This window comes from Passer domesticus, unplaced genomic scaffold (genome assembly GCF_036417665.1).
Source record: "Passer domesticus isolate bPasDom1 unplaced genomic scaffold, bPasDom1.hap1 HAP1_SCAFFOLD_225, whole genome shotgun sequence".
Taxonomy (NCBI): Eukaryota; Metazoa; Chordata; class Aves; order Passeriformes; family Passeridae; genus Passer; species Passer domesticus.
Window position 1 is genome coordinate 37,541 of NW_026990004.1, and position 18,480 is coordinate 56,020.

At 62.4% G+C, this 18,480-nt stretch overlaps 2 protein-coding genes across 2 annotated transcripts; both read right to left on the reverse strand.

Moving 5' to 3' along the window:
- Positions 1-704: 704 nt before the first annotated feature.
- On the reverse strand, positions 705-4,878 carry UXT (ubiquitously expressed prefoldin like chaperone). The gene is given in 8 exon segments (XM_064406405.1): positions 705-1,447; positions 1,543-1,606; positions 2,309-2,334; positions 2,336-2,410; positions 2,412-2,418; positions 3,156-3,220; positions 4,017-4,098; positions 4,763-4,878. Coding segments are annotated over 8 exon segments (441 nt in total). The 5' UTR covers positions 4,831-4,878; the 3' UTR covers positions 705-1,393.
- Positions 4,879-5,551: 673 nt separating this feature from the next.
- LOC135292172 (uncharacterized) lies at positions 5,552-18,173 on the reverse strand. Its single transcript, XM_064406404.1, has 12 exons — positions 18,037-18,173; positions 17,131-17,215; positions 14,891-15,044; positions 13,916-14,005; positions 13,511-13,573; positions 11,192-11,335; positions 10,014-10,082; positions 9,513-9,619; positions 8,607-8,744; positions 8,457-8,523; positions 7,258-8,049; positions 5,552-7,148 (listed from the first exon to the last, which is right to left on the reverse strand). Exons 5-12 carry the CDS (start codon positions 13,550-13,552, stop codon positions 6,615-6,617), a joined length of 1,893 nt encoding a protein of 630 aa, XP_064262474.1. The 5' UTR covers positions 13,553-13,573; positions 13,916-14,005; positions 14,891-15,044; positions 17,131-17,215; positions 18,037-18,173; the 3' UTR covers positions 5,552-6,614.
- Between the last annotated feature and the right edge of the window lie 307 nt (positions 18,174-18,480).

Genomic DNA, 18,480 nt, shown 5'->3' on the forward strand with positions numbered 1-18,480 from the left:
ACGTCAGCGCAAAGGGTGGGAAAGGAGAGGGAAGGGGAGAAAGGGGCGGGGCTTATGAGGACACGCCCCCTAAGTGTGGGGAGGGGTCTTGGGGGGCGGGGACTGTTTGGGACCCTCCCCCAAATCCCCAGCGGAGAAATGGGGGCGGGGATTCCCTTCGGGGAGCCCCCAGCTGCAGTGACGTCACCGCCGGCCTGGAGACCCCTCCCCCAACCCCATCTGTGCCAGCCCCGCCCCTCCCCATTTGCCCCGCCCCCCAGAGCGAGGGGGAGGGGACAAAGACAAAGAGGCTCCGCCCCTTTTTGGACTCCAGGGTTACTCCAGGTTTACTCCGCAGCCTGGAGATGGACGGGGCTGCTCCGAGGATACTCTGGGGTTACTCAGGGATTACTCCGAGCTTACTCTGGGGTTACTCCAAGCTTACTCAGGAGTTACTCCGGGGATACTCCAGCATTAGAACAGGGTGTTCCAGGGGTACTTCGAGGTTACTCAGGGGTTACTCCAAGTTTACCCACAGGTTACTCCACTACTGCCCTGCAGTCACTCCAGGCTTACTCCAGGTACTCCAGGGTTACTCCAGGGTTATTCCCAGGACCCTCCCCCCTGCTGACAGGGCCCTCACAGTTTACTCATAAACTACTCCGGGGTTACTCCCAGCTCCCTCCCGTCCCCCACTTCACCTTTACACACACATTACTCCAAGGTGTAAAAAATCTGCTTTACTCCAGGTTTACACACAGCTTACTCCAAGATGTAAAAACTCTGCTTTACTCCAGGTCTACACACAGGTTACTCCCAGGTGTAAAAACTCCGCTTTACTCCATATTTACACATAGTTTACTCCCAGATATACAAGCTCCGCTTTACTCCAGGTTTAGTCCAAGGTGTAAAAACTCCATTTTACTCCGTATTTACACCCAGATTACTCCCAGGCATAAAAATTCCATTTTACTCCAACTTTACACACAGGTTACTCCAAGGCATAAAAACTCCATTTTACTCAAAGGTGTAAAAGCTCCTCTTTACTCTGTATTTACTCCCAGGTTACTCCCAAGTGTAAAAACTCCACATTTACACACAGTTTACTCCAAGGTATAAAAACTCCATTTTACTCCAAGGTGTAAAAACTCGTCTTTACTCCGTATTTACCTCCAGGTTACAGCCAGGTGTAAAAGCTCTACTTTACTCCAAGTTTACTCCCAAGTTACTCCATATTTACACACAGGTCACACCAAGGTATAAAAACTCCATTTTACTCCCAGGTTACATCCAAGTGTACAAACTCCTCTTTACTCCCGGGTTACTCCCAGGTTACTCCAGGTGCCCCAGCCCCGCTCTACTCCAGGTTTACTCCCAGGTGAGGGGGCGTGGCCAGCACAGGTGGGCGGCTCCCTCAGGGGTCAGAGGTCACGGGGGGCTCCTGCAGCCCCTGCAGCTCCCGCAGGCCCTGGGGGAGGGGCAGAGCGTGGGGGGCGGGGCCAGCAGGGGAGGGGGCGTGGCCAGCAGGTGAGGGGGCGTGGCCGGGGGAGGGGGCGGGGTTACCTCCAGCACCAGGCGGATGTGGGCGCGGATCTTGGCCCCGTCGCGCGTCAGGGAATCGCTGAGCCTGGAAGGGGCGGGGCTTGAGGGGGCGGGGCTTGAGAGGGTGGGGCTTGAGGGGCGGGGCTTTGGAAGAAGTGGCATAGGATGGGTGGGGTCTCCTGTGTGGGTGTGGCCTGATGATTGGCATGGCAAGGCCACACAATTTTGGGTTATAAAAAAATGGGGATGTCTTCCTTTTATGGTGTGGGTGTGGCCTGTGGAGCGTGGGCGTGGCCTGATGAACAGCACTCCTTTTTTGGTCATGGGGTGGGGATGCGATCTCCTTTTATGGGATAGGTGTGGCCAAAGGGGGCGGGGTTTGCACATTGGCACGGTCTGTGACCCCAGGCGAGCACAAAGGGGCGTGGCCTAAGCGGGTGTGGTCCCAAAGGGGCGTGGGCACCTCTCTCCACCCCAAAAGCTGTGGGAATGGGGGCGTGGCTCTTCTCAAGGGGCGTGGCCTAAGTGGGTGTGGTCCGGATGGGGAGTGGGCACCTCCTCCCACCCCAAACACAGGATAGGGCGTGGCATGGTGGGCGTGGCTTGATAGGGTGTGTCCTCAATGGGTGTGACCTCAAAATAGGCGTGGCTTATGGCAAAAGGGGCGTGGCCAAGGCAGAATGACTGCGGGTCCATGCCCAGCACCACGGGGCGTATCCAGGCGGTGTGGGCGTGTCTGGGGGGGCGTGTCTGGGGGCGTGGCCAGGGGGCGTGGCCGGGGTCTCACCTCTGCAGGAGCGAGCTGCGGCGCTCCCAGGTGCCGCAGGGCCTCGGGCAGCGTCAGCTCCGCGAAGAACCCGAAACCCAGAGCCACGAAAACGCGCCGGGGGGTCCGGGCTGGGGGCACAGCCAGGGAAAAACGGGGTCAGGGGGGACCCTCGGGGGGGTTTGGGGTGTCCTGGGGGGCGTGGACACCCAGGGGGAATCCAACTGAGGGGATTTATGGGGTCCCCAGGGGGCTTTGGGAGCTCAGAGGGAGTTTTGGGGGGAGTGGGAATCGTCCTAAAAGGGGATTGGGGTCCCAAAGGTTCCCAGGTTGGTCCCCAGGAGTTTTGGGGTCACTTGGGGGAGGTTTGGGGTCCCTGCAGTGGTCAAGGGGTGAGTTTTGGGGGGGCTGAGGAGGTTTTGGGGGGTCTGAGGAGGTTTTAGGGGGTCTGAGAAGATCTTTGAGCGGTCTGAGAAGGTTTTGGGGGGTCTGAAAAAGTTTTGGGGGGTCGGAACAGGTTTAGGGGGGTCTGAGGAGGTTTTGGGGGGTCTAAGGAGATTTTGGGGGTGTCTGAGAAGACTTTTGGGGGTCTCAGAAGGTTTTGGGGAGTGTCAGGATGTTTTCAAGGGGTCTGAAGAGGTTTTGGGTGAGTATGAGGAGGTTTTTGGAGGTCTCTGGAGGTTTTTGGGGGTCTCAGGAGGATTTTGGGGGACCTGAGGAGGTTTTTGGGGATCTCAAGAGGTTTTGGAGGTCTCAGGAGATTTTTGGGGGACCTGAAGGAGCTTTTTGGGGGTCTCAAGAGGTTTTTGGAGGTCTCAGGAGGTTTTTGGGGGTCTCAGGAGGATTTTGGGGTCCCAGCCCCACTCACACTTCGGCGCTGACGAAGAAATTGCAGCCGAGATCCACCTGGGTGTGCAGGGGGGCGTCGGCGTCCTGGGGACCCCAAAACCCCCCCCGGGACCCCCGGGGTCACACAGAGACCCCAAAGACCCCCGGGGACCCCCAAGCACCCCCGGAACCCCCCAAATACAATTCAAATCCCATCGAAAAGGCCCCAAATCTCCCCAGAGACCCCCAATTACCCCCCCAAATCCCCCCAACCCCCCAAATCTCCCCTAATCCCCCCTCAAGATCCCCCAATTACCTCCAAACCCCCCAAAAGACCCCCAAATCCCCTGAAACCCCCCCTAATCACCCCCAAATCCCCCATTAGACCTGAAAACATCCCCCCCGCCCCCCAAATCCCACCTAAGCCCCCTGAGACCCCACAAATCCCCCCAAATCTCCCCAAAATCCCCCCACAAGACCCCCAAACATCTCCTCCACCCCCCCAAATCCCACCTAACCCCCCATGAGCCCCCCCAAATCCCTCCAATCAACCCCAAATTCCCCCACAAGACCCCCAAAAATTCCCCCACCCCCCCGAATCCCAAATAACCCCCCTTGAGACCCCACAAACCTTCCCAAAATTCCCCAAATCCTCCCCAATCACCCCCAAATCCCCACAAATCTCCCCAAAATCCCCCCACGAGACCCCCAAACACCCCCCATAATCCCACCTAACCCCCCATGAGACCCCCCAAATCCCCCCAAAATCCCCCAAATCCCCCCAAACACCCCCCAAATCCCCCCCAACCCCACCCCACAACCCCCCCAGACCCCCCCATTCCCCCCCAGGCCCCGGCCACGCCCCCTCCACAAGCCCCGCCCCCTCGCAGGCCCCGCCCACCTGGAGGCGGGCGAGGGCGGAGCGCAGCTGCAGCACCTGCGCCTGCTGCTCGAAGACGGCGTCGCGCTGCTCCTGCACCCGCCTGCAGGGGGCGCTGTCAGGGGCGGGGCCTCCGGGGGCGGGGCCTCCCAGGGGCGGGGCCTCCCGGGGGCGGGGCCTCCGAGGGGCGGGGCCTCCCGGGGGCGGGGCGTGACGGGGAACGGGCGCGGTCACAATGAGGGGGCGTGGCCACTGAATGGGCGTGGTCCCCGCGAACGGCGCGGCCACAACTTGTTTGTTATGCAGGGAGGGGCGTGGTCTGGAGCCGGGCGTGGCTTCGGGTGAATGGGCGTGGTCACGACACGTTGTTATCATTCAAAGGGGCGCGGCCATGAAGTGGGCGTGGTCTCATAATGAATGGGCGTGGGCACGTTATGCGGAGTTGAACGGGGCGTGGCCTCAGCGTGAAAGGGCGTGGCCACAACACGCGGTTATTATGCAAATGAGAATTTGAGGCAGAGGAGGCGTGGCCATGAAAAGGGCGTGGTCTCTGCGTGAATGGGCGTGGCCGCAACACTCTTGTTATTCACAAAGAGAGAGGCGTGGTCAGGAAGAGGGCGTGGCCTCCGCGTGATGGGCGTGGCCGACAACACGCCGTCATTATGCGGGGGCGGGGTTTAAACGGAAGGGGGCGTGGCCCCAGCGCTGAGGGGAGGGCCGGGCTGTCGCGGGGGGCGGGGTTTCTGTCGCGACATGGCGTCGCTTACCTCAGGTCGCGCTGCAGGACGTCGCTGACGAACGCCTCGTAGCGCTGCGCCTTCTCCGCCGCCGCCATGCTGCCTCTGACGTCATCGCCCGGAAGCGCGTCATCACCGCGCTGCCGCCCCGGCGGGCGCCCCCTGGCGGGGCGGGAGGTCCGAGCCCCGTCCTTCCTCTCCCTCCCTGTCGCTGTCGCATGTCGCGACATGCCCGCCGCGCTGTCGGCGATAGAACCTTCCGAGCGCAGCCGGAACAGCGCGGCCCGTGCCCGCCGCAGCGCGTACCTGCCACAGGTGTGCCTGGGTGTGCCCCGGGTGTGTCCAGGTGTGTCCAGGTGTGTGCCCAGATGTGTCACAGGTGTGCCCAGGTGTGTTACAGGTGTGCACAGGTGTGCCCCGGGTGTGCCCAGGTGTGTCCCAGGTACGCCCCACGTGCCCCCAGCTCTGCCCAACTGTCCCCAGGTGTGACACAGGTACCCCCCGGTATGCTCCAGGTGTGCCCAAGGTGTGCCCAACTGCCCCCAGCTGTCTCCAGGTGCTCCCCAGGTCCCTCCCAGGGGTGTCCCAGGTGTGTCCCAGCGATCCCCAGGTGTCTCCAGGTGTGTCCCAGGTGTGCCCAACTGTCCAAGGCATCCCCAGTTGTCCCAGGTGTCCCAGGTGCTTCCAGGTCCCTCCCAGGTGTGTCACAGGTGTCCCCAGCTGTCCCCAGGTCCCTCCCAGGTGTCCCCAGGTGTCCCCAGGGTCCCTCCCCCCAATTTCGGGGGTCCCACACGCCCCCCCCCATCAGCAGCCACCCAGCGCCAGCAGCTCAGGGATTTATTGACCCCGCCCACCTGGGCGGGGCTAAGCGGGGGCGTGGCCAAGCGGGGGGCGGGGCTTACACACTCACGAGCGCACACGGAGAGACCCCCCCAGAATTGGGGGGGAGGGGCTTGGCAAGCACAGAGCAGGGGGGGAGGGGATCCCTGGGGGCATTTGGGGGGTCCAGGGAGGATTTTGGGGATCCCGGGGGGGATTTGGGGGGTCCTGGACTCCTGGGACCCCCCCAGGGTGGATTTGGGGGGTCCCGGGTGGATTTTGGGGGTGTCTTGAACACTCGGGACCCCTCCCAGGATGGATTTTGGGGGGTCCGAGTAGATTTTGGGGGGTCCCGGGTGGATTTTGGGGGGTCCCAGGTGGATTTTGGGGGGTCCCGGGTGGATTTTGGGCACCCCAGGGGGATTTTGGGGTGTCCCAGGGCGGATTTGGGGTGAATTTTCGGGGGTCCCGGTACCCAAACCCCTCCTTTGGGGTGTCACGAAGCAGGGATGGATTTTGGGGTGAACCGAAGGGGTTTTGGGGAGCCCCCGGGGGGGATTTTGGGGTGTCCCCAGTGGGATTTTTGGGGGTGTCCCCAGGGGGTTTTGGGGGCACCCCCGAGAGGATTTTTGGGGTGTCCCCAGGGCAGTTTTGGGGGGACTTTTGGGATGTTCCAAGTGGGATTTTTGGGGTGCCCCGGTGGATTTTTGGGGTGTCCCCAGCAGGGTTTTTTTGGATGTCCCCAGGGGATTTTTGGGGCGCACCCGGGGGGATTTTGGGGTGCCCCAAGGGAGATTTTGGGGTGTCCCCAGTGGGATTCTTGGATATCCCCAGGGGTTTTCGGGTGTCCCCCGGGTGGGTTTTGGGGTATCACTGGGGGGGATTTTTGGGATATCCCCAGGTGGATTTTGGGGTTCCCCGGGTGTATCTTGGAGTTCCCCGGGCAGGTTTCGGGGTTCCCCAGTTGGATTTTGGGCTCCCCGAGTGTCCCAACTGCATTCTGGGGTTCCCCAGGTGCATTTTTGGGTGTCCCAGGTGGATTTTGGGCTGTCCCAGGTGCATTTCAGGGTTCACCCAGCTGGATTTCGGGGTTCCCCGGGTGTTTTTTGGGGTGTCCCGGGTGTTTTTTGTGGTTCCCCAGGTGCATTTTGGGTTCCCCAGCTGGATTTCGGGGTGCCCCGGGTGTTTTTGGGGTGTCCTGGGCGGTTTTGGGGTCCCTCAGGTGCATTTTGTGGTTCCCCAGGTGCATTTCGGGGTTTCCCAGGCGGTTTCGGGGTGTCCCGGGCGGTTTTGGGGTTCTCCGGGTGCATTTCGAGGTGTCCCAGGCAGTTTTTGTGGTTTCCCAGGTGCATTTTGGGGTCCCCCAGGTGGTTTTTGCGGTTCCCCGGGCAGTTTCGGGGTTCCCCAGGTGCATTTTGGTGTGTCCCGGGCGGTTTTTGGGGTTGTCCTGGGCAGTTTTTGGGGTCCCCGGGCAGTTTCGGGGTCCCCCGGGCGGTTTTTGGGGTCCCCGGGCGGTTTCGGGGTCACTCGAAGAGGCTGGCGAAGCTCTGCCGCAGCGCCCGCAGGCTCTCGGGGGGGGCCGGGCTCGGGGGCGGGGCTGCGGAATTTGGGGTTCAGGGGGGGGCCGAGGGGGCGGGGCCGCGCCCCTCCCCCCCCCGAGCCCCTCCCCCCCCGAGCCCCTCCCCCCCCGAGCCCCCCCCACTTACCTGGGGGGAGGGGCGGGGCCGGGCTTTGGGGCCAGCGCAGGTTTGGGGGCGATGGGCGGGGCCTGGGGGCGGGGCTGGCGGGTGGTGGGCGGGGCCTGCGGGCCGGGGGGGCGGGGGCGTGGCTGAGGGGGGGCGGGGCCTGAGGGCGGTGGCTGGGGGACGGAGGGGGAGCGCTGGAGGCGGGGCTGGGGGGAGGTGGGCGGGGCTTGGGGGCGGGGCTGCGAAGTGGGCGGAGCTTGTGGCCTTGGCTGGGGGGACACAGCAGGGCCTGGTGGGCGGGGCTGGGAGGTGGGCGGGGCTTGAGGGCGGGGGCTGTGAGGTGGGCGGAGCCTGAGGGCGTGGCTGTGAGGTGGGTGGGGCTTGAGGGGCGGGGTTGGGATGTGGGAGAGGTTTTGTGGGCGGGGCTGAGGGGAGGTGGGCGGAGCTTGTGGGCGTGGCTGCGGGGCTGGGTGGGCGTGGCTGAGGCGCCGCGGCAGCCAGAGGTGGGCGTGGCTGCGAAGTGGGCGTGGCTTGCGGATGCGGCTGCGGCGAGCTGGGCGGGGTTTGTGGGCGGGGCTGAGCAGGGCTGGGCGGGGGTTTGTGGGCGGGGCTGCGGGGAGGTCGGGCGGGGCTGGGGCGTGGCCGCTGGGGTTTGGGGGCGGGGCTGTGCAGCAAGCGGGCGGGGCTGGGCGGGGCCTCGGGGCTGGGCGGGGCCTGGCTGGGCGGGGCGCGGTGAAGCTCCACCCATTTGTGGGCGTGGCTGCCCCTGCGGCTGGGGGCGGGGCTGGGCGGGGCCAGACGGAGGCGGCGCACCTGAGGGAAAGAGAAACACCTGAGGGGGCGGGGCTTGAGGCAGGCGGGGGTCCCAATTTGGGGGCAAAATCCCCCAATTTTGGGGGGCGTGGGGGGCAAATTCGGGAGTCCCGGGGAGGGGAGGGGCTCCCCAAAATTCCCATTTCTGCAATAACTTTTCACAATTATTTAAACTTTGGTGAATTTTAGAACTCAGGGCAAATTTGAGGAGGATTTTTGGGAAACCCTCAACATTCCCCGGGTCCCTTTTTAGGGAAAATTTTCCCCGTTTTAAGCAAAAACACCTCCCTAAAATTTCAGGACGTAAATCCCCAAGTTCCAGAGGCCCCCCCCCCGGATTTTTGGGGGCTCCCAAAACTTTTTGGCGTGGGGGAACTCCCCAAAACCTTTTGGGGTCACTCACTCACCCTGGGGCTGGGGTCTCTGCTGGGGGGGGGGTCCCCGCCCGGGGGCTCCCCGACGTCGCCGCCACCTGCACAAAAATTGGGGGAGGGGTTTCAATTTTGGGGGGTCCAGGAGGCACCTAGAGGGGGGTGGGGGGGAGGGGCGGGTACCTGGTGGGCGTGGCCGGGCGGGGGAGGGGCTGCGGGGGCGGGGCAAGCTCCTCCCTCATCCGCTCCAGCACCAGCTCCACGATCTGCGCCTGGTCCTCGGGCCGCGCCCGGGCCCAGCAGGGGCAGCCACGAGCCCAGCACCTGCGGGGGGGGGAGGGGGACAGGTGGGCGGGGCTCGGGGTGGGGCGGGGCTCGGGGGTGGGGGGGCGGAGCCCGGGGAGGGAGGTGCAGGTGCGCAGGGGAGGGGCAAGGGTGGGGGGAAGCGGGGGTTGGAGGGGGAGCAGGCGACTCAGGTGTGCCCCAGGTGTGTCAGGTGTGCCCCCAGGTGTGCCCCAGGTGTGCCCCAGGTGTGCCCCATGTGCCCCAGGTGTGCCCAGGTGTGCTCTGTGTGTGCCCCAGGTGTGCCCAGGTGTGCCCCCACGCGCCCCAGGTGTGCCCCAGGTGTGTCAGGTGTGCCCCAGATGTGCTCTGTGTGTGTCCCCAAGAGTGTCAGGTGTGCTCTAGGTGTGCCCCAGGTGTGTCCCAGGTGTGCCCAGGTGTGTCAGGTGTGCTCTAGGTGTGCCCCAGGTGTGCCCCAGGTGTGTCAGGTGTGCTCTAGGTGTGCCCCAGGTGTGCCCAGGTGTGTCAGGTGTGCTCTAGGTGTGCCCCAGGTGTGCCCCAGGTGTGCCCAGGTGTGTCAGGTGTGCCCCAAGTGTGCCCCAGGTGTGCCCCGGGTGCCTCAGGTGTGCCCAGGTGTTCCCAGGTGTCTCAGGTGTGCCCTAGGAGTGCTTCAGGTGTGCTCCAACTGTCTGGGGCGAGGCCCCCCAGGTGTGTGGGAGGGCCCCAAGTGCCTCAGGTGTGCTCGATGTGTGCCCCAGGGGTTCCCAGGTGTGCCCAGGTGTGCCCAGCTGTGCCAGGGTGTGGCGGTACCTGCACGATGTGCTCCTGCCCGTCGGGGCCCCGCCGCAGCGCCTCCACCCCGCAGATGTCGGCGCCCCCCGAAGAGGCCGGCGCAGGCGTCCACCCACGCGCGGTGCCTGCGGGAGGGGCGGGGTTCAGCGGCCACGCCCACCGCCCTGGCCACGCCCCCTCACAATGGCCTCGCCCCCCAGGGCTCGGCAAAGCACCCAGCCCAAAGCCCCGCCCCTCCCCAGCCTATTCCTGTGATAAAGCCACGCCCCTTTACAAATGGCCACGCCCACTTAAGTCCCACTCCAATCACAAGCTGCTTCCATGGCCACACCCCTTTCAATGACCACACCCATCCACACAGCCACGCCCATTCCCACATAGCCCCGCCCCGTGTTACCCCACCCCCCCACATAAGCCCCCGCCCCTCCTCACTTAGCCCCGCCCCTTCTCTCCTGACCCACCCCCACTGGGCCCCTCCCAAAGCCACGCCCCTCTTAGCCCCCGCCCCCTCGCACTCACCTGGGGCTGAGCGCGACGGGCTCCACCTGCGGCCCCTCCCCCGCCGTGTCCCCGCCCCCCAGGGACCACCTGGGGGACACCGGGCTCAGCGGGGACCCCAAAACCCCCCGGGACCCGCCCCTCCCCCAGTCACACCCCAAAGGGCCCCGCCCCCAGGCTGAGGCCCCGCCCATTTCCTGCAGACCCCACCCCAAAGCGCTCCAGACCCCACCCCAAACTCAGAGCCACGCCCAGGCCCCACCCTCAGACCAAAGCCACGCCCACAAAGGCAGCCACGCCCCCGTGTCAAAGCCACGCCCCCGAGTGAAAGCCCCGCCCCCAGAATGAACACCCCCAGTCCCTCCCAGTTTGTCCAAATCCCCCCCAGTTCCCTCCCAGTCCATCCCAGTCCCCCCCAGTTCCCTCCCAGTCCATCCCAGTTTGTCCCAGTCTCTCCCAGTCCCTCCCAGTCTGCCCCAATCCCCTCCCAATTCCCTCCCAGTCCATCCCAACTCCCTCCCAGTTCTCCCAGTGCCTCCCAATCCCCTCCCAGTTCCCCCCCCAGTCTCCCCAGCACCCCCAGCCCCCCAGTTTCCCACTCCCCCCAGTGCTCCCAGTGTCCCCAGTCCCTCTCAATCCCCCCAGTCCCCCCCCAGTGCTCCCAGTCCATCCCAGTCTGTCCCTTTCCCCCCAATCCCCTCCCAGTCCTTCCCAGTCCCTCCCAGTCCCCCCAGTACTCCAGTTCCTCCCAATCTCTCCCCAATCCCCCCAAATCCTTCCCAGTCCATCCCAGTCTATCCCAGTTCCCTCCCAGTCCCTCCCACTCCCCCCAGTCCCCCCCAGTCCCCCCAGTCCCCCCAGTCCCTCCCAGTCCCTCCCAGTCCCCCCAGTCCCCCCCAGTCCCTCCCAGTCCCCCCCAGTCCCCCCAGTCCCCCAGTCCCTCCCAGTCCCTCCCAGTCCCCCCAGTCCCCCCAGTCCCCCCAGTCCCCCCCAGTCCCTCCCCGTCCCTCCCAGTCCCCCCAGTCCCTCCCAGTCCCTCCCAGTCCCCCCAGTCCTCCCAGTCCCTCCCAGTCCCTCCCAGTCCCCCCAGTCCCCCCAGTCCCTCCCAGTCCCCCCAGTCCCCCCAGTCCCTCCCAGTCCCCCCAGTCCCCCCAGTTCCCCCCCAGTGCTCCCAGTGCTCCCAGTGCTCCCAGTCTCACCGCAGGGCCCGGTACTGGTCCCCGATCCTCTGCACCCGCAGCCTCTCGGTGCCCGCGGGGGTCCCCCCGCAGCAGCGCCCCCGCCGCGCCCCCGCCCATGGCGGCGGCCACCGCGGCCAGCACCGGCCGGGAGCCCACCCGCACCTGGGGACAGGTGAGACAGGGGAGACAGGTGAGAGACAGGGGAGACAGGTGAGACAGGTGAGATGGGGACAGGTGAGACAGGGGAGACAGGGACAGGTGGGACAGGGACAGGTGGGACAGGTGAGACAGGTGAGACAGGGGAGACAGGGACAGGTGAGACAGGGGAGACAGGGGAGACAGGGACAGGTGAGACAGGGGAGACAGGTGAGACAGGTGAGACAGGGGAGACAGGTGAGACAGGTGAGACAGGGGAGACAGGGGAGACAGGGGAGACAGGTGAGACAGGTGAGACAGGTGAGACAGGTGAGAGACAGGTGAGACAGGTGAGAGCCAGGTGAGACAGGTGAGACAGGGACAGGTGAGAGACAGGTGAGGACAGGGACAGGTGAGACAGGTGAGACAGGGACAGGTGAGACAGGGGAGACAGGGACAGGTGAGACAGGGGAGACAGGTGAGACAGGGACAGGTGAGACAGGTGAGACAGGTGAGACAGGTGAGGCAGGGACAGGTGAGACAGGGACAGGTGAGACAGGGGAGACAGGGACAGGTGAGACAGGGACAGGTGAGACAGGTGAGACAGGGGACAGGTGAGACAGGGGAGACAGGGGAGAGACAGGTGAGACAGGTGAGACAGGTGAGAGACAGGTGAGACAGGTGAGACAGGTGAGAGACAGGGGAGACAGGGACAGGTGAGACAGGGACAGGTGAGACAGGTGAGACAGGGGACAGGTGAGACAGGGGAGACAGGTGAGAGACAGGTGAGACAGGTGAGACAGGGACAGGTGAGACAGGGGAGACAGGGACAGGTGAGACAGGGACAGGTGAGACAGGGGAGACAGGTGAGACAGGGGAGACAGGGGAGACAGGTGAGACAGGTGAGACGGGGACAGGTGAGACAGGTGAGACAGGGGAGACAGGTGAGACAGGGGAGACAGGGGAGACAGGTGAGACAGGTGAGACAGGGACAGGTGAGACAGGGGAGACAGGGGAGAGACAGGTGAGACAGGGACAGGTGAGACAGGGACAGGTGAGACAGGTGAGACAGGTGAGACAGGGGAGACAGGTGAGACAGGTGAGACAGGGGAGACAGGTGAGACAGGTGAGACAGGGACAGGTGAGACAGGGGAGACCAGGGGAGACAGGTGAGACAGTGTGAGACAGGGACAGGTGAGACAGGGGAGACAGGGGAGACAGGGACAGGTGAGACAGGGACAGGTGAGACAGGTGAGACAGGGACAGGTGAGACAGGTGAGACAGGTGAGACAGGGACAGGTGAGACAGGTGAGACAGGTGAGACAGGGACAGGTGAGACAGGGACAGGTGAGACAGGTGAGACAGGGACAGGTGAGACAGGGGAGACAGGGGAGACAGGGACAGGTGAGACAGGGACAGGTGAGACAGGTGAGACAGGGACAGGTGAGACAGGTGAGACAGGTGAGACAGGGACAGGTGAGACAGGGGAGACAGGGACAGGTGAGGACAGGGACAGGTGAGACAGGTGAGACAGGGACAGGTGAGACAGGGGAGACAGGGACAGGTGAGACGGGGACAGGTGAGACAGGGGGAGACAGGGACAGGTGAGACAGGGACAGGTGAGACAGGGACAGGTGAGACAGGGGAGACAGGACAGGTGAGACAGGGACAGGTGAGACAGGGACAGGTGAGACAGGGGAGACAGGGGAGACAGGGACAGGTGAGACAGGGACAGGTGAGACAGGGGAGACAGGGGAGACAGGGACAGGTGAGATGGGGATGGGACAGGGATGGGGATAGCGACAGGGGACAGGGGAGGGACAGGGGACAGGTGAGAGAAAGGTGAGACAGGGACAGGGATGGGGACAGGGGTGGGACAGTTGAGATGGAAACAGGTGAGGAACAGGTGGGTCAGGTGGGATCAGGACAGGTGAGAGGACAGGTGGGATTGATGGGACAGGTGGAACAGGTGAGATGAGGACAGGTGACATGGGGACAGGTGAGGGAGGGACACGGGGACAGGTGAGGGACAGGTGAGACATTAAACCACACCCACATTAGAGCCACACCCACTGAACTGCACCCCAGTGCCACGCTCACAAATGAGCCACACCCACAAATGAGCCACACCCACACAGAGCCACACCCTGCTGGCCACGCCTGCATTGAACCACGCCCCCCCTCAGGCCACGCCCCACTCACCTGTCCCACCCCGGCAGGGGCGGGGCTGAGCGTCACCGTCATGGGGAAGGTGGGGGCGGTCAGCTGGGGACACCAGTGACACCAGTTAGAGACCAGTTAGAGACCAGTGCCACCACTCCCAGTCCCCCCAGTCCCTCCCAGTCCCCCCCAGTCCCTCCCAGTCCCTCCCAGTCCCTCCCAGTCCATTCCCAGTCCCCCTCAGTCCCTCCCAGTCCCTCCCAGTCCCTCCCAGTCCCTCCCCAGTCCCTCCCAGTTCCCCCCAGTCCCTCCCAGTCCCTCCCAGTCCATTCCCAGTCCCATTCCCAGTCCCTCCCAGTCCCTCCCAGTCCCCCCCCAGTCCCCCCCCAGTCCCTCCCAGTCCATTCCCAGTCCCTCCCAGTCCCTCCCAGTGCTCCCAGTGCTCACCAGTCCCCGGGGCCGGTTGCAGAAGCGCTGGGGCACCAGTGGAAAGGCCTCATGGCCCAGTTCCCGCTGCAGCCGAGCCAACTGGGCAAACTGGGAGCACTGGGAAGGTCAAGGGCCAGCCCAGGGCCCTCCCAGTGCTCCCAGTGCCCCCCCAGTATCGCTCCCAGTCCCTCCCAGTTCATTCTACGCCCCTCCCAGTCCATCCCAGTCCCTCCCAGTTTCCCCCAAATCTTCTCCCAGTGCTCCCAGCGCCCCCAGTTCCCCCTCCCAGTCCCCTCCCAGTTCTCCCAGTCCCCCCCAGTCCATTTCAGTCCCTCCCAGTTCCCCCCCTGTTCTCTCTCCCAGTCCCTCCCAGTCCCTCCCCAAATCCCCCTCCCAGTCCCCCCCAGTTCACTCCCCAGTCCATCCCAGTGCTCCCAGTTCCCCTCCCAGTCCATTCCAGTACCCCTCAAATCCTGTTCTAGTGCTCCCAGTCCCTCCCAGTTCATTCTACACCCTCCCAGATCCCATCCCAGTCCCTCCCAGTCTCTCCCAGTGCTCCCAGTCCTTCCCAGTGCCCCTTAAATCCCCCCCAGTTCCCCCTCCCAGTCCCCCCCAAATCCCTCCCAGTGCGTCCCAGTCCGTCCCAGTGCTCCTTAAATCCCCTCCCAGTGTTCCCAGTCCCCCCCCAGTCCCTCCCAGTCCCTCCCAGTGCCCCCATTCCCCATCCCAGTTCCCTCCCAGTCCATCCCAGTGCTCCCAGTCCCCCCTAAATCCCCTCCCAGTGCTCCCAGTTCCCCTCCCAGTGCTCCCAGTCCCTCCCAGTCCCCCCCAGTTCCCCTCCCAGTCCCTCCCAGTCCCCCCCAAATCCCTCCCAGTCCCTCCCAGTGCCCCCATTCCCCATCCCAGTTCCCTCCCAGTGTTTCCCAGTCCCTCCCAGTGCCCCCAGTTCCCCTCCCAGTCCCTCCCAGTGCTCCCAGTGCCCCCGGCGCTCACCAGGCAGGGGGCGTGGCTGAAGCCGTACAGGGTGGGGAGGGGGTCGCTGCCGGGGACCCCCCCCAGGTGCAGCCCCACCAGCAGCCGCCGGGGGGCGCCCCCCGCGCCCCCCCCGGGCTCCTCCCGCACCAGCACGAAATCGGGGCGCACCTTCCTGGGGGGGGGGGGGGGCGCTCAGGGGGTCCCCAAACCCCCCCAGAACCCCCCCAAACCCCCCCCTCAAAATTTAACCCGAAATCCCCCCGAAAAAAGAAAAATCCGCGCAAAAAATGAGATTTTTTCATGAAAATTTTGGGTTTTCAGCCTAAATTTGGGGGGGAAATCCCACCCCCCGCACACCAAAAATTTGGGATTTGGGCCCCAAAACCGACCCAACCCCCCCTCAAATCCCGCCCGCTCCCCCCACCTCAAAATTCAACCCCCAAATCAAACAAATTATATTTTTCCCCAAAAATTTTTGTTTTTCACCCTAAATTTGAGGGGGAAAATTCCTCCCCAGCACCCCAAAGTTTGGAATTTGGGACCCAAAATCTCGACCCCTCTCCCCCCCACCTCAAAATTCAACCCCTCCAAATTAAAAAAAAAAAAAATTCCCCAAAAATTTTTGTTTTTCACCCTAAATTTGAGGTTAAATTCACCCCCCGCACCACAAAATTCGGGATTTGGGTCCCAAAATCTCCTCAACCCCACCCCGACCTTTATTTGAACCCCAAAATTCGCACCCAGATCCCCAAAAAGGCCCCAAAAAGAAGGAGGAGAACCCCAAATTCCACCCCAAAATTGTGGAGAAGAGCCCAAATTCCACCCCAAAATAAGACAGGGGACCCTAAATTCAACCCTAAAAAGGAGGGGGACCCCAAATTTCATCCCCAAAATTGAGGAAAGGACCCCAAATTCAGCCCTAAAATTGGGGGGGGAACCCCAAATTTAGCCCTACATTGAGGAGGGAAGCCCAAATTTCATCCCCAAAATTGAGAAGGGACCCCCAAATTTCAGCCCCAAAAAGGAGAAGGGACCCCAAATAAGGAAGAAACCCCAAATTTCCACCCCCAAAATTGGGGGGGACCCCAAACCCCCACCCCAAAATTGAGGAGAGAACCCCAAATTCAGCCCCAAAATAAGGAGGGAACCTCAAACTCCACCCCAAAAAAGGAGAAGGGAACAAAAAATTCAGCCATAAAATTGGGGGGAGACCCCAAATTTAGCTCTAAATTGAGGAGGGGACCCCAAATTCAGCCCCAAAAAGGAGAATAAGGACCCCAAATTCAGCCCTAAAATTGGGGGGAGACCCCAAATTTAGCTCTAAATTGAGGAGGGGACCCCAAATTCAGCCCCACAAAGGAGAATGGAACCCCCAAATTCATCCCCCAAATAAGGAGGAAACCCCAAATTTCATCCCCAAAATTGGGGGGGGACCCCAAATTTAGCCCTAAATTGAGGAGGGAAGGCCAAATTCCACCCCAAAATTGAGAAGGGACCCCCAAATTTCAGCCCCAAAAAGGAAGGGAACCCCAAATTCAGCCCCAAAGTAAGGAGGAAACCTCAATTTTCATCCCCAAAACTGGGCAAAAACCCCAAATTCAACCCTGAATTGAAGAGGGGACCCCAAAGTAAGAAAGGGGACCCCAAATTCAGCCCCACAAAGAAGAAGGGACCCCAAATTCAGCCCCCAAATAAGGAAGAAACCCCAAATTTCCACCCCCAAAATTAGGGGGGACCCCAAACCCCACCCCAAAATTGAGGAGAGAACCCCAAATTCAGCCCCAAAATAAGGAGGGAACCCCAAACTCCACCCCAAAAAGGAGAATAAGGACCCCCAAATTCAGCCCTAAAATCGGGGGGAGACCCCAAATTCCACCCCCAAAATTGGGGGGAACCCCCAAATTTAGCCCTAAATTGAGGAGGGAACCCCAAATTCAGGCCCAAAATTGAGAAGGGACCCCCAAATTTCAGCCCCAAAAAGGAGAAGGGAACCCCAAATTCAGCCCCAAAATAAGGGAGAGGACCCCAAACTCCACCCCAAAATTAATGAGAGAACCCCAAATTCAGCCCTAAAATTGTGGGGGACACCCCAAATTTAGCCCCAAAATAAGGAGGGAAGCTGAAATTCCACCCCAAAATAAGGAAGGGGACCCCAAACTTCCACCCCAAAAAGGAGAAGGGAACCCCAAATTTAGCCCTAAAATCGAGGGGAGACCCCAAATTCCACCCCCGAATTGGGGGGGGGTCCCGAGTCGTACCTGGAGCCCCCCCCGGGGGGGGTCGATGGTGACGCTGAGGGCGCCGTGGGTGGAGGCGGCCAAGGAGAGCTCCCGAGAACTGGGCCTGGGGGACCCCAAAATCCAGGGGGGGACACCCCAAAAACCGCCCGGGGGCCCCCCAAAACCTCCCCGGGCCCCCTCAGTCCCGCCCCCAAACCTGGCCGGGGCCCCGAATCGGGTTGAAAAAAGAGATTTTTAGGGAAAAATTCACTAAAATTTAAGGAGCCCACCCCCCAAATTTGTCCTGAACCCCCCAAATTGGAGGGAGGAATTGGGGGGGTTTAGGAACGCGGAGCCCAAAATCTCCAGGGAACCCCAAAAATTTTTGAGTGAGACAAAAAAAAGGTTTCGGGGCACCCCCAAAATTTCCCCCAATAGACCCCAAAAATTTCTCTCAAGAACCCCAAAAATCTTCAAATTAAGACAAGATTTTGGGGCACCCCAAAGTTTTCCACAAGGGACCCCAAAATTTCCCTCAGGGGACCCCAAATCCTCCCTAAACCCGAACCCCAAAAACTGGGGAGGGACGGGAGGTTCAGAGCACCCCAAAATTTGGGCCAGGCCCCAAAATCCAAGGAAATCCCAAATGCAGAACCCCCAAAATCTCCCAGAGCCGCCCCCCAAAACCGACCCGAACCCCAAAATTGGGGGGAGGGACCCCAAATTCTGGGGGGGACCCCAAAATCTGGGAGACCCCCCAAAGCATCGAGAGCCCCCAAATTTTAGGGGTGACCCCAAAACCGGCGCTGCAAAATCGGGGAGGGGACCCCAAATTTTTTTGAGAGACCCCAAATTTTTTGTGGGCGTCCCAAAATGAGAGAGGGGAGGCCCCCGAATTTTTGGGGGGACCCCCAAAAGTCAAGGGGGGGGGTCCCCAAAACTCACCTGCTCCACCCTGAGCTCCACGTCCCCGTGCACGGATTTGCCCTTGAAGGGTTTCACCCTGGGGGGGGACCCCAAAATTGGAGAGACCCCCCCCCCAAAATTGCCATCCCCCACCCCCAAATCAATCCCCACACCCCCCCACCCCAAATTAAAGCTCCACAGGTGGCCCCAAAATCAGAGACCCCCCCCAAAAAATCAGAGACCCCCCAAATGTCAGAGATCTCCCCCCCAAAAAATCTGAGACCCCCCCCCCAAATCTGAGATCCTCCCCAATGTGAGACCCCCCCCCACCTAAATTCCACCCCCTCCCAAAAACCGCCCCCTCCCCCGGAGCTGGGGGGGGTCCCAAAGGAGATTTGGGGGTCCCGGGGGGGGAATTTGGGGAGGGGTCGCAGAATTGGGGGAGGGGGGCTGGGGGGGGGGTCCCCAACAGGATTTGGGGTT

Coding starts and splice junctions, on each gene's coding strand:
- LOC135292172 (XM_064406404.1), bottom strand. CDS start 13,552: ATGACGGTGACGCTCAGCCCCGCCCCTGCCGGGGTGGGACAG. Junction 9,620..10,013: donor CCCGTCGCGCTCAGCCCCAG/GTGAGTGCGAGG, acceptor CCCCTCCCGCAG/GCACCGCGCGTGGGTGGACG. Junction 7,149..7,257: donor GGCCCCGCCCCTCCCCCCAG/GTAAGTGGGGGG, acceptor CAAATTCCGCAG/CCCCGCCCCCGAGCCCGGCC.